The 14,985-nt window shown below is 40.3% G+C and overlaps 1 protein-coding gene across 2 annotated transcripts in view; it reads right to left on the bottom strand.

Moving 5' to 3' along the window:
* Positions 1 to 14,985, bottom strand: part of Aox1 (aldehyde oxidase 1) — a 65,845-nt gene that overhangs the window by 7,738 nt on the left and 43,122 nt on the right. For both annotated transcript variants that reach the window (XM_047546807.1, XM_047546808.1), the window contains exons 24-30: positions 12,658 to 12,744; positions 11,535 to 11,726; positions 9,346 to 9,573; positions 4,529 to 4,624; positions 2,545 to 2,673; positions 1,794 to 1,868; positions 708 to 760 (exon numbers count right to left, since the gene is read on the bottom strand). In XM_047546807.1, the coding sequence (XP_047402763.1) occupies positions 708 to 760; positions 1,794 to 1,868; positions 2,545 to 2,673; positions 4,529 to 4,624; positions 9,346 to 9,573; positions 11,535 to 11,726; positions 12,658 to 12,744 (860 nt within the window). The remainder of the gene's footprint in view (positions 1 to 707; positions 761 to 1,793; positions 1,869 to 2,544; positions 2,674 to 4,528; positions 4,625 to 9,345; positions 9,574 to 11,534; positions 11,727 to 12,657; positions 12,745 to 14,985) is intronic.

The raw sequence follows: 14,985 nt of genomic DNA, 5'->3' as shown, positions 1-14,985 counted from the left end.
CTCCAAGATTCAACTTCTTTGCAGGATTATGGATGCCTGGATCAGATCCCTCAGCTCTCATTCTTTGCCTCTACCATCAGGCCCCATGGCCTGTTCTTTCTTTAAGGACACCAGGTGAATGTCATTGGTACAGGACAGGAGCTTGCCAATCCTCTCTAACCTCTGCAGCCTGGAGAAGGCCATTAAAAATGCTCCCAGTACCTATTCCCAATCATCAGTCAGTGACCCCATACTCCCGTGACAACTGGCAAAGTACAAAAATCAGGTAAGACTCACTGTATCACCCTGCTCTCTGATGGCATTCACTCTCCACTAAAATAATTGGATAAATCGTTTCCCAATGTATGCTAATTCTCATTGTTCCACATCTTGACACCACAGTTATGATCAAGGTTTTTTTTTTTTTTCTCTAGGAAATGCAAATGGTGTCTATGTTATTGTGAGTTTCATTTACACCCCCCCTCCCCCACCTTTGTTTCTTAACTTAGGGCTGGACTGTGTTTTCAACAGAAAGTCAGTCACCGCCATGGGTTCCCAGCAAAAGCCTTTCTAGACATGGATTAACTAGCAGCTAAAATGTTCTTTATAACAATGGGTTAACTGAAGATATAAAATCAATTTTTTGTCAAAATTGCAGACAGAATTGTAACTCTTCCTCATAATACCACTGCTATTTTCCATAACATGTGATTGAAAGAACTATTTACCTGAAGTATCCAATAGCCGAAAGGCTGATACTTTCATCAAAAGCAGTCTGTGCCTGTGAAGGAGGAGCACAAGGTGATGTAATAAGGATATCTAAAGAAAATCCCTCAAGACTTCAGTTTTGATTTTACTATGCATTAAATACAGCTATCCATAACAATAACTAGGGAGGACAAGATTAACTTACTCCTTTCAGCAGTCTTCATCTCCACAAGCATTTGTGGTATGCTGTAGGTGGTAACCACATTTGTTCAATGTATGTGATTGTAATAAATAACTTCTGTGGTATGTGATGAATCACAGAGTGAGTCCTTACTCTATTGAATAGCAGGAACATTTTTGGGGGGTGCTGGGGATTGAACCCAGGGCCTTGAGCATGCTAAGCATGCTTTCCATCCTGGGCTATACCCTGAGTCCTGGAATCATTTCTAAGTGGGATTCCCTCAATATTATCTCACCAAACCTGTATTTTAATGTTGCAAAGTTTATATTCTAGAATAGTTAGTATGACACATGCTCCCAGTGTTTATGGATGTCTATTCCATGCCATCTGACACTTCATAGTCTATTACTTTGAAAAGTTTGCTAGTTGACTTTAGAATGTGTATTCTCTTCCAACTAAACTGTTAAGTTGATTAAAGGAAGCAGCTGAATACCTCTATCCCTACTGAAGGTCTACTATTTCTAAATGAGTGCCTACATGATTTTTACTTTTATGGAATGATTCCAGTACTGTTTTTCTATCTTAGGAATGGTGAAATCTGAAGAAGAGAACACATTCACAGATGTTATCCAGAAAGTGCCTCAGTTCCATAGGACGAAACAGTAATTAATTCTAGCTTAAAACAGGAGTTTTGTCAGAAAAACCATCTCTTTCTCTAACAGAACATTTCCCCAGATGCAAGAGTTCCTCTATCATATTATGATAGAAACTTTACATGCCGAGAGCCAAAGGGTCTCTCATTTATAATGAAGTGGTGGTGCCGTTTGTAGTGCCCTTCCTGAAGATATTTAATTCACACATATCCCTCTCAAACTCCCCCCTCCTTTTTTTCTAACATAAAACACAGAGAACCAGTGATTCTCACCCAGTCCTTCCAAGTTCCTTGAGGATTCTTGCTGATGATGGGTTCAAGGCGTTTTAGAAGAGTTTGACAAGCATCCTAGGGGTTATTTTTTAAGTTAAAATTATGATAATAATTTCATGCAAACACCAATTTCAAAATAACATGACATGTCATTCCACAGGCTTATCTAAGAGATCCACAGAAACATGGCAAGTAAGAGACCAACCCTGAAAAAGGATGATGTGAAAGGTATCACATGGGTGCACATAGCACATATGTCAGCAGTGAGCAGGGCTTCAAGATGGTGCCCTTGGAGGCCATGTTAAGTCAGCACCTAATAGAAAAACTGTGGGCAAACCACAGACCACTGTTTTCAGATAAGGTCAGATTTCACTTATGGGAAAGTTCACTCAGGTAGCATAAATCCAGGGTGAAAGGTAACGAAGCTGGAGTGAGAGACAGAGGTCTTACCATGGCCCAGGCAAGAGGTGGGAATCTGACTCAAAGAGATATTAACACAGTATGGAAGTGGAAAGACAGAAAGACAGTTTCACGTAGAATTAAAAGGACTTGTTGCCCAGTGAAATGTCAAAAGTGAGGGAGAAAAAGAGGTGGTATTTCCAGTGTAAGAGAACTGGGTGCTGTGCCACTGACTGAGCCCAAGACTTGGGTAGGGGATGAAGAGTTGGATGAACTCTCAACATCTGAGCTCCACCCACGTATTTCGTCCTAGAGAGGTTAATGATTTTGACACCATTGCAGTAATGTTTACCTTTACTGCCAATCCATTGAGATCTGCCACCACAGACCCTCCAGAGATATTGGTATTAGGAACAGTTTCTGTGCTTGTTCCACGCAGGTGGACATTTGACATTGGCATCCTTAACTCACGACTGACCACCTGGATTTTAAAAGAGAGCTTCTTTTCAAACATTTTGATTAGTTGTAGACCTGTGCATATGCCCAGGTGGTACAGCATATATGTGAAGCCCTTTTACACACCACAAGCACAAGGGAGCAGGACCATAAATGCCTCCAGTCACAAAAAGTTTGTCTTTTCTAAAAATTCTACAGTTAGTTCAGACCCTAAGTTTTGAACACACTTTATTTTTCTTTGACTTTCACATGTGCAATAGCATCAAGAAGAAGAGGTAAGGCCCCAGGCCAAAGCAGGAAGAAATGCTTCGCTCATGTCTTTATAGTCATGAAATTGATACTTTTGAGGCTACTCATTCCACCATACTGTAAAATTCTAATGAAGTCAAAGTTATCAATAATAGAAGATGCTTATCTCCTATGCACATAACTGAGCTGCTCCATGAAAAGCATCTCTCCTGAGAAAGGACAATGACCTTGGAAAAGTAGCAACATAGATATCACAAAAGAAGAGGATGGTGCTGAAGCTGAGACCAGCATGAGAGCTTAGGATGTTCTTCACTTCAGGTTCTTAGAAATGGTCTTCATTTTTAGTGCTGGAGAAGATTATATTGCTAACTTTAGTTGATTCAAATCTCTCCTCTACTGTTAGCAGTACAGTTTTCCTTGTCCACAATTCCAAGGACAGGGGCACATGGAGCCCTTCCACAATGCTTGGCTCTCAGAAGAGCACAGAATGCACAGGTTTACAAGGTAAAGGTCTCCAGTGGCCTGATAAGACAAACACTGAAATCTCACTCACAAAGTGGGGAAAGGTATGACCAGACAATTCCCAAGTGATTGCAACATAAAAGAAAACATATTCAACATGTCTATAATCAGAAAATGTAAATTAAAACAATAATGAGGCATTTTCATTTACCTAGCAAATTATCTAAAATGTTTCAATAATCCATCATATTTAGTGTTTGTTAGGGGTATCATAAAATGGACAATTTCTGGAAAACAATTTGGCAATACGTGTTGAGCAATTTAAAATATTTATATCCTATGACCCAGTAATTCCATTTCTGGTATGCTATTTTAAGAAAACAATTACTGGAAGGGTCATAGGGTAATGTACAAAAACACTAAATGAAGTGTTCACAATTGGGGATAATTAAATAAATAACACATACACCCACACACAGTCATTAAAATCATGATTGTTAAGAATCCTTAATGACAGGAGGAAGTGGTCACTAAAAAGTACATTAAAAAATGTCAGTAATCTTTTGAAAAATAAAGACAAGATATAAAGTGCCAAAATAGTATTGCTAAGTGGTAAAATTATGTAGGATCTTTCCCCCTTAATTTTCTGCATTTTTGACATGTTTTATAGACTATACTATTATTATCATGATTAGTAAAATAGAAACAGTAGCTTCATATTAATCTAAAATAAACAAGCCAAAAGAAAAAACCCTTAGTAGGGTTTGGCTAGAAATACTGAATGTGATTTATATTATGAATTGTTCAGAGCCCTTAATATAAAAAGGTCAAGAAATAAAGCAATAAATCAGAATTCACAAATCTTTTTATTGCCTAGCAAAAATTTGAAAAAAGGCAACTCAGTTGTTAATATATCCAAAGAAAAGCAACAAACACATGACCTTCTTTTGAATAAAACAACCTGAGACCCTTCTACCACATTCTTTTTAGGGCCTTAGTTTTAAGATTGGCTTACAATTAAGTTTCTGCTCAGCTTAGCAGCTTATCTGTCAAAGCTAAAGTAAGTCTCCTATCCTTTATTCTGGAAAGAAAATATACATTCACAGTTTTCTTTTATGAACTTATCAATAAGGACACACCCAACAGAATACAATTATTGGCATCCTTACCTGAATCATTTTAGTGTGGACACCCTGCCCCATTTCAATTCCACCATGAGTGACCAGTGCAGAGCCATCTAGATAAATGTGAACCAGGGCAGCAGCCTAAGCAGAAGAGATGAGAGCAGATGAAACAGAGAAGAACTTTTTAATTGGTGTTATCACATACCGTGTCACTTTCACATACCGAAATCACATACCGAAAACACTTTCCTCAGAAATGATCCTTTTCCTTCCATTCCCCCCCAGACCTTGCCAAAAATATGCATAACCTGAGCAAAGTCAGGGCAATGGCAGGGCAAGCGCTGCCTTGTGATCACTCCACAAGAGGCCACACTCTGTATTGGTGGCAGGACTATGCACCTAAAGTTGCTGTTTCCTAGTTAGGGCCCTTGAACACACCAGTATCTCTAGGGACTGCTCTCCCTGCCTCGGAGTGGAGCAATATTTTGGGTTCTTTGGGTGTGTGTGTTTGTAGAGGCCCTTCATTTAAAAATGCTCAGTTAAGTATACGTAGGTTGAGGGGGTGAGAGAATATTCTCATAATTGTAAGAGATATTGAATATCTCTCAATATTGCAGAGAAGCAAAAATGAAAATCCAAATAAGATGGACAGACATAAATTTTTTTTTTCTGCAAAATGAGCGTAAGCCCATCTTAACTCATCCTGGCACAGAATTACAAGCTTTGAATTTGGAAAGAAACTTGCAACAAATCTTATCTAATTATGTAGCTCCCCACAAGGACCCACAAGCAACCAAACTGCTAACAGAATTAAAGGTTCCTCTAGAAACACCAGACTGCAAGCTAAATATGCTTTACCATTAACAAGAATGTGCTTCCTTGTAAGTCTGCAGGTGCTAAAGTACAGAGCCTGTAGTCCAGGGGACTGCTAAAAATCAGGATGACTTCTTCAGGGAGTCTCCAATATGAGAGCAATATCAACAGTGTATGGCTACAGAAAGTGCTTCTACCTGGTACCACTGTGATCTAGGAAGGCCTGAGAGGCAACCTGTGCAGCTGTTCACGGGGGAAGGAGGGCACACTCATGGGTGTCTGCATCAGCCAGGGGTCACTAAAGCTCTGTTAGCTGGGCTCCTTAATACCTAAGTTTCTGTACAGAGTGGCATAATAATCTATGATTTATAAAGAAGGTCTTCAGAAAATTCTGATAAAAGTTAATTTCTACTTAATGAACCTAACATTTTATTACTATTGTATTTTGATTTACCTACTTAGAGTACTTAGAAGCAACCCTGGTGATAAGTGGAAGTTGAAGGACTTGCATGTCACTCACCAGATAAACCCAAGAAAGGGACTGTATTCCTAGATCATTTATCTGCCCACCAGAAGGCCCTTCATAGACATTTGTGGGCTGTGGACAACACTTGGAGAACTATTTCTTTTTTGGTATCCAAATGTTCACATTACTCCAGTGACAACCAGTGAAAATGAACTCTTTTTACCTAGTCAGCAGATGTAAACTGGGGATGTATTGACCAAATGGGGACATGAAAGTATTCTTTCTCTAAGGACAAAGGCACATATATTCATGGTCCAATGGAGAATTTTAGACTCTTGTGCCATAATAATCATGCTTGGGGCTCTGAGAAGATGCAGCAGAGGGTTTTACTGTCAATTGACATATGACTCTACCATCCTGTGCTCCTGGCTGTATGATAAAGATAAGAAGAGGTGTCCTCTACTGATGGCCCAGAGCTGGCTGCCCTGGGGATGTGCATCAGATGCTAGGTGATGCCTAATGCAATAGGCACTTCTGGACTCTCTTCTATTGCACTTAATTGTACCCTGCTAGCATGTGAGCCCAGGAGGGGCAAGAGCATGTCCTAAGGCATCCCTTAAAATGTGATTTGGTGTGTTGCTTATGGTAGGTGCTCAAGAAGTGTCCAATAAATGAATTTGCAAAAGCATAATGATTCAATTTATTTCTTAAGTTCATAGGCTCTGTTTATGGCCTCCTTGACTCTGCTGAGCATGGAAGGACTTAGCACATGTGACTCAGCTACAATTACACATGACTGCGCCTGTCCTCCATTGTGTGACCCTGCTGGTGACTGCGCTCTGCCTGTGGGTTTAGGGCAGCATTTCTATTGTAGACTGCTGATTAATTTGTTCCATGTGGTGCTGCAATCTGCTCAAGTTATTAAAAACGTCAAATTTGGTCCAGTTAAGTGGAACCACTAGATGGCTCATTGTTAGACCACAAAAGATAATTCCATAAAGTTTCATCTACAAAATTGGCACAACTGGAGCACTGGAACAGATGACTCTCCATTATTAATAGAGAACTTGGTGCAATTTAAATCTTCAAGCTATGACTGCTGGTATTGGTGAAAAGTTAGCTCTAATCCTACAGATTCCCCAAATGCACAACCATTCAACATTTGAGTTCTTCCTCTATGCCAGGTGCTGTAGCAAGGCCCTGGAAATGCAGAAGTTAATTAGATACCGTCTGTACCCTTCAGTGTTCACACTCTAGGAATCAAGGCTACTGTAGGAGAGTTACATTTAACTCCCTCAGCTGGTGGGCAGGAGCTGCTTCTGCTCAGGGAGGCAGCATGGGAAGATAAATGGAACATGAGACCAGGCATGTGAAGGTCAAATCTTTGTTCAGCCACTCACTACTGGATGTCCTTCTGCAATAGAGCAAATCTCTAGCAACTTCAGTTTCCCCATCTATAAACCAAAATTACCTGTACTCAACAGAGATAAGATCAGGGTAATCAAGTGGGAGATTACAAACCCCAGCCCAGGTCCTTCCACGGAGAAGGCACTCAAATATTTCTAGCTCCCTTCTCTACTTGATTTGCTTTAGACAGAATCTTTCAGATTGTGTCTTTTGGGAAGCAGCTTGTGACTGATCTCAAACTCTTTGATTTAGTCCTAAGCAAAGCTTTTAAGCACAGCAGTTCGCTGGCAGAGGCTTCCTAGTAACCTCTGAGAATGAATTTGTATTGTTGGCTCTTATCTAGTTTCTTTTTGGCTGAACTGAAACCTACCTCAGTTCCCATCAAAAGGTGCTTCAGGAGCTGCCCAGAGCTAAGTTCCAACCCTGGTCCAGCTTCTACCAGTTATGGGACTTTGAGCAAGATATTTAAACTCTTCGAGTCTTAGTTTTCTTATTTATAAAATGAAAATACAAATGTTATAGGCTGCTCTGAGGATTGAATGAAGTAAAATCTTAAAGGACTTAAAACAGTAGGTACTCAACTATTATTATCTACTTTTTGAGAAATTTCTGGTAAGAGAAATGGGACAGACCTGGTCTATGGTAAAGGCTAGATATTAAGTAATAGCAGCCATTAAATAGAGGCAGCCTACCACGTTTCCCCACAGCCTAACACTCAAGATTGCCAGAGGATGCTGGGCACAGTGGCATATGCCTGTAATCCCAGCAGCTCTGGAGGCTGAGGCAGGAGGATTCCAAGTTCAAAGCCAGCCTCAGCAATTTAGCAAGGCCTTAAGCAACTTAGCCAGATGCTGTCTCAAAATAAAAAATAAAAATGGACTAGGGATGTGGCCCAGTGGCTAGTTCAATCCCCAGTAACAACAACAAAAAAAGATTGCCAGAGTACCCATAAACGGTGGAGTTATTTTCCTTGACGAACCTGTCCAGTCTGTTTAAGCATTGACTGACTTCTTTGCTATCTGCCAATTAATAAGTTTAACCCAAAATTGTACACAAAGATTCACAAACCCTTTTCCCAGTACTTTTTAAATAACTTTGTTTTTGCCTTTGTTCCTCAACAATGGCCTCTTGAATATCTCCCTTGTCTGAGTAAATTGTGTGCAGATGACCAAATGGCTCTGTGTTAATTTTTGTCATTGCAAACAGGCAAGGAATGAAAAGACTGCAGTAGGACAACCCCTGGTAATGCTCTCCTGAGCAGCAACTTGCCTACAGTCAGAGCTGCATGCAAATGTTATAAAGATTACACCAAAGCTCAGCTAGGCTAGTTAGGTGTGTGGCTGGGCAAGAGACTTTCTTACCCACTTTTCCCGGCCTCCTCTCTTTCCTCAACCTACACATTAATGCTCCTCCCACAATCCACCCACCCCCATTTTTCATATTCTGTTATCACTTAACACACCTGTCACTGAGCCTTCTTCATGACTCATTTGAAGGTGTGAATCCTTCAGAGGAGGGGCAACCAGGCTCTGTGAGGGCTCTGCTGGATATCTACATACATGTAAATTCACATTATGGAAGAAGACAGAAAATGGGAGTCTGCATCTCTGCTGTACAGTGAGTTGGAATACAGCAGTCTTGGATAACTGTTGGGGTAAGTTTCATTCCAGAATGGAGAAGTGGAAACAGCAAGTAGAATTTAGTAACCAAGCAAGGGGATTTATTTTATCAGTTAAAGAAACTGTAAGAGTAAATTCCAGTCTTCCTCTTTACACTTTTAATAGCTAGGAAGGGAACAAACTCCTAAATTTGTGTTTAAAAAAAGATATTGAAATGATTTAATTTTCTGGATGTAATTTACCCCAGTCCACCCACAGGAGTTGAGAGCCCAAACACCCTGCAAGCCTACATCTTTTTTCCTCTCCAGAGACAGAGAACCACAGTAGATGAAAGGAGTCCTGGAGTCACAGGTCCTACCCTATTACTTTCCTCATGAGCCATTTGAGGCCCAGAGAAATTGTCTCAGCTGCTTTCTGATGCAACAAAGCACAACTATGGTTAAGTTTAGTAACTGGTGCAGCAATCACATGGCTAATGCAACAGAATGAAAAGTTTCTTCCATGCTTTGTTTCACCTGGGCCACCTCCAGTTGGCATGCCAATGTGTTTGAACTGACCTGAGAGAAGGCAACTGAGCCAACTCCAACAGGAAACTTCAGGGGAACCATGGCCAGTCCTTTCTTCTTCCAGTAATTCTCTGCATTGAATTTTTCCACGGCTGTTCTCCTCATGGAGTAGGAAGACTTGGCCATACATTCTTTCCAACATTGGCTGAGATTCTTGGCATTAATCTCTTGTTTGTAGGGTGTCTGATCTATTTCCTTGTACATATTTATCATTCGAACCTAAAAAAGGTTATTAAAAGTGAGAGGAAATTGGCAGACATAGTCTCATCCATCCACCATCTTCCTAGTCCAAATCTGCCCATCCTATGTGGTCCAAACTGAGTCCTGCTCTCTGAACAAAATCTTTCAAGACACAGAGTCCTTCTCTCCCCCACCTGGAGCATCTATCAACTATGTGAACGCTGACTTAACATGTTTCTATGCTGTTCTTGTACAAATTCAAAGAAAGAAATCCTTCCCTTAGACTTCTTTATCTCAACAGTCTGGGTCCACTGTTGACTCTTAATTCTAGTTTCATTTGTGGGTATCTGTTGGAAGGTATCTGGGCTAAATGGTTTATTCAAATGCTGTGACAAGATAAGACTGACTTCCAAAACTAACAGGAAAGTTTGTTTACATATAACTGATATCTAGGAGGAAGGATAAATTAGAAGACTTTACTCCAAGACGTCTGATGAGCTGAGTACAATTCTTTCATTCCCAGAATTGGCAGTGAAGACTTTCCAGCAGAGAAAAAAAGATGCCAAGTACCTTACATTTCAGTTGAGAAAACTCATGCAGTTGTGGCTAGGCCCCTTCCCAAGCTGACAGAGGCCACTACAGAGACACTCACCTCACTCTATCCTCCCTAAAAATTTCTCAGATAATTATTATAGGAAGACTAGAAATTAGTGAGCTGAGTCATTGCTGGGAAAGCAGTGTTTTTAAGAGGCTATTCTTTGAGAAGGAAGGTTTTCACATGATTCTCTTCCCTCAGGCTACTAAGTATGACAACATCAAAGAGAGAAGCTGTGGTGGGGGGACAAGAAGGAAGGAACAAATTCCATAGACAAAGATGACTCCTACCTGTGACTATACAGTTCAACATTGGGAACTCTATAGGAAAAAGTAGGTACATGAATTGGGGACTGGGGCATAGGGAAAAGAGTGTGGTCACTAGAGGAATGCTACATGAGCTGCCAAAGAGAGGACAGTACTCACTGGCAGAAGTCACATGGGGGGGGGAGCCATTTGTTTTCCCACATCCTCCTTTTCTTCCCTGCCTCGGCATCACAGCAGAAGGTACAGGGAAGGGTGGGGAGAGAGCTTACCACATCTCCCTACCCAACTCCACTCTAGGATCTGGGGGTTGGAAGGGGTGCCAGGGAGGGAAACATCCTTGTTGAGAATACACTTGGGGCTGAGACTCAAATCACCAAAAGGAAATCCCATTAGCCACTGAAATGACAAACTTCATGACAGTTCACTGTCACATTAAGGGGGAACAAGGAAATAAGAGTTTGACAGAACTTGGAGGTGGGGTTATACATCTACTACAGTTTGGTGTGGTTTATCCTCCAAGTCTTGGTCCTCAGTGTAGCGGTGTTAAGGTGTGGGAAACCTTCAGAGGTGGAGCCTAGTGGGAGGTGGGTAGGTCATTGAGGGCGCTCCCCCGCAAAGACATCAAGGTAGTTCTTATGGGATCCTGGTTGGTTCATGTGAGAGTAAGTTATTACAAAAGAGTGAGCCTGACCCCTCAATCTCTCTCTGACTTCCTGTTTCACCATGTGATCCCACCATGATGCCATCTGCCATGAGGTCCTCCCCAGAGTCAAGATGAAGCCAGCACCATGCTCTTGAGTCTTCAGAACTATGAGTTAAATAAACCACTGGCATTTTGTGTATGAAAGAAAATAAACTAATAGAACCTTCAACCAATGGAAACTTCTCACTAATCAGGTGAGAATCTATTGCTCACTCCTCAATATACCCTGTTTCCTGGAGTTTTGAGAAGGTGTCTGGGTATAGCAAGCATCACTGGATTTTGGTGTCCTCGTTCTGTATGAGCCAGTTGGCTAGGTGACCTCAGGCAAATCATATGCCCCTCTGATCTCAAATTCCTCAACCTGAATGATCCCCAGAGACCCTCTCCCATCTCAGATATTCAACACCTTTTATATACAAGACTAATTTAGTGTTACCTTCTCAGGGGACAAACCGCATTTGGCTGCAACTTCTACAATACAGGACTCGGTGATCAGCCCTGCCTGAGGAAAGCCAAACCCACGCAGAGCTGTGTTGGAGGGAAGGTTGGTTCTACATGCCCAGCCCCGGCAGCGCAGGTTGGCAAACTTGTAAGCATTGTCCATTTTCAGAAGTCCCATTTCTATGACCTGGAGAAATTCAGAGTTGGTGTGATAAGGGCCTTGTCCTTCTGGATCTGTTTTACCACCCTGAGACCTTGGGCCAAATTAGGCTGGAAACAGCATATTCTCTTCATATCACATCACACATGCCAAAAATATACCATGCCCCAAATTAAATGCATTTTACTCTTAAATTATTACAAAGGTTTTAAACATTATTTTTCTTTTCAAATTATTGTTTAATTTTAATTTTTATATTTTAGAACAAATGCATTTTTTTCATTCCAAAAGTCTTAGGAATGTTCATAGGCCCTAAACCCTGCGTCTATAGAATGCAGTATTCTGCAAAACAGGGAAAGTGAGGGAGAAAGTTTTGGCATTCGAATGCACTGTTTCTCCATCAGGGTTAATCCCTTCCTCTACCTCCTGAGGACACTTGGTGAGGTCTGGGGCTATTTTTGGTAGTTAAGACTGGGGGAGTGGGATGCCAGTGACATATACTAAGTAGAGACCAAGGATGCCTACACATCCTCCAGTGCACACGGCAGGCCCACAGCAAGAGTTATGCAGTCCAAAATGTCAATATGGCCAGAGCTGAGGAAGTCTGGTCAATGTTTGCATCTAAAAACAGATCTAAGTATGGGAAGCACAAACAGCACACAGATGCAGACTTAGCCAAGATCTCTGGGCTTACTCTGTGGGTACCAGTGAGTGAAACTTGGCTATCCTTGCAATGATGGACTCTATGCTTTTATAATTAGATATTATTTAATAATTGAACATCTTTTTCTGATATAAATCATGTTGTGTAATACTCTTTGAAGAATGCAAGCTTTCTTTTTATTTTTATTTTTTTGCAGTGCTGGGGATTGAACTCAGGGCCTTGTGCTTACGAGGCAAGCACTCTACCAACTGAGCTATACCCTCAGCCCACAGGTCTGCTTTTTAAAACACTTACCCATAATGACTCATCGAGGGAGCTACCCCCATTGTTATAGTGCTCCATGTCCAGGGCCAAGATTCTGCCATCGTTCATGAATCCAACCTGTGCAGAGAGAGCTGATCTTTGATACTAACACTAGGAATCAAATTTCTCTAAAGTGTACTTTGTCACTTGTGAACCCCCCACATGTGGAAAAAGCTTCATCATGTAGACTTGGCAGTAAGTTCTTGGATATATAACTAGTTCTGTGACCTCAGAAAAGCTCTCTGTGAAATGGAAATAAACAAAGTAATACATGGAAAATTATAGGCACATGAGCAACACACAGCAGATGTTCTACGTATAAATTATTAATATTACTATTATAAATATTATGAATATTATCTCCTGTTCTCACAGTACTTTCCATTGGAAAACATTATCTTCTCATAGTTTTAATTGCCACTGTGGTGATGACTTCTACAATTATAATCTAGTTCTTTCAACAAAGTCCCCTATTAGTGAAGGACATTTGTGTTTCAACATCCTATCATCACTTCTTCTCTAACACTTACATAAACCAGTTCATTGTCATTCCAGGTTGGTTCTCTTTCAACTTGACTCTTTCTTCTAGAAATTGCCAATTCATGCTTGTGGTTTTATTCTCCGTTGTGTTTTGCCACGTTTTTCACCAAATCCTATCTCATTTTACACAACAATGACTCTAGAACTCATTTCTTCTGCCTCTTACTATCATATCAAATGCCTCATGTCTGAACGCATCAGCTGTTTCCTACTGGTTCATCTGCCCATCTTCCTCCCTCAGGCCATCCTGCCCTATCTCATCAAATTGCCCTCCATGATGCATCCATGTTTAATTATGGCACTTGACTGATCAAGAATCTATTCAGTCTCACTTTTTCTTGTGAGATAAAGTTTAAACTCCCCATTTTGGAAATCTAGGCCCATCTTGGTCTTGCATTGCCTAATCCAACTGATCTTATTTTCACTATCTTCTGGTAATTGCTCTGTGTTCTAATGCACCCTTCCTGCTACCCTTACCCCTATAAACATGCCATGCTCATTCCACCTTTGCATTATTCCTGTTACTAGTTCCAGCACCTGGCATACTTTTTTGGTACCTATTCATTCTTGAAGGTCCATTTATGTTTTACCTCTTCTAAGAAGTCTTTTGTACATACTCTAACTCATATTCACCTTTCCCCATAGATTTGCTACATGTGCTTCATTTTTTAACTGGCAGTTATTTATGATTGCATAATTATATCATAAGTTTTCTCCTCTCCTCCTTCTCCAAAAAATAATCTTTTCAAGACAAAGTTCACTCTAATGAATCCTTTTGAACTAAACTGAGTGCAAAATGCAGCTTAGAGTAAAATAGATTCGTTTGCTAGTTTCTAAAAATATATGTTCAGGTAGACTCTTGTAGAGACCATGATACACATGCAACAAGTCTTTTGGTCTCCATCCTAGGCACACAGGAAGATGTATTTGCCAACCACACTTTCAGTTAGGGAGCAAAGCTCTGGCCAAAGACACCTGGAATAGAAGCAAGGTTCACCTCTTACAGACCTGGTGTGAGAAATACCTTGCACATCACTCCATGTGCTTTCTCTTTCCTTGTCTATTGCAGAAAAGTCTGTAGAGGACTCAGAGTCCCTGGGCAGAGTCATCTAGTAGAACTTTCTGTGATGATGGCAAGGTTCTGTGTCTGCACTGTCCAGTACTAACCATGAGTAGTTATTGAATATTTAAAATGATGTAAATGCAACTATGGAACAGAATTTTAGTTTTATTTAATGTTTTTATTTTTTATTTTTAATGTTTTTAGTTTTTATTTAATTAAGTTCACTTAAATGTGAATTTCAATGGCCATTTCAATGGCCTAGTGCCTGCCATATTAGACACTACGATTAAAAGGGATGTTGGTAGCACTAGATGAAAAAAGCTTGAGTCTCTGAATAATTTTGTGGAACAGAGTTCTTCCCCTAGCCCCTCTTGATTACATTGGGTTGTTACTTGTCCAAGAAATCACATAATAAAGACTTAAGACCCTGAGAGTTTTTAGTTGTTAGTTAGCCCACTTTGATAAGTAGAACTACCTCTTTCAAAGCAAAATAATAATTATTTTCTACTATGGAAAGTTTTTTAGGAATTTCTAGAGCACAGTTTTACAAAAATACCCTTGATACATTAAAAAATGAGGAAGTCATTTGCAAATAATTCCAATTTCACATAACACTATTGTTATGGGAATTATTCTATTTTTACCTCTTTTATTGTACAAGTAAGTAGTTATTAGACCTACTTTCATGGTCACATAAGCTCACAGGTTTTCTAATT

This window comes from Sciurus carolinensis, chromosome 3 (genome assembly GCF_902686445.1).
Source record: "Sciurus carolinensis chromosome 3, mSciCar1.2, whole genome shotgun sequence".
NCBI classification, from domain to species: Eukaryota; Metazoa; Chordata; class Mammalia; order Rodentia; family Sciuridae; genus Sciurus; species Sciurus carolinensis.
The sequence above is the reverse complement of the archived record's forward strand: the minus strand, read 5'-3'. Positions and strand labels throughout refer to the sequence as shown.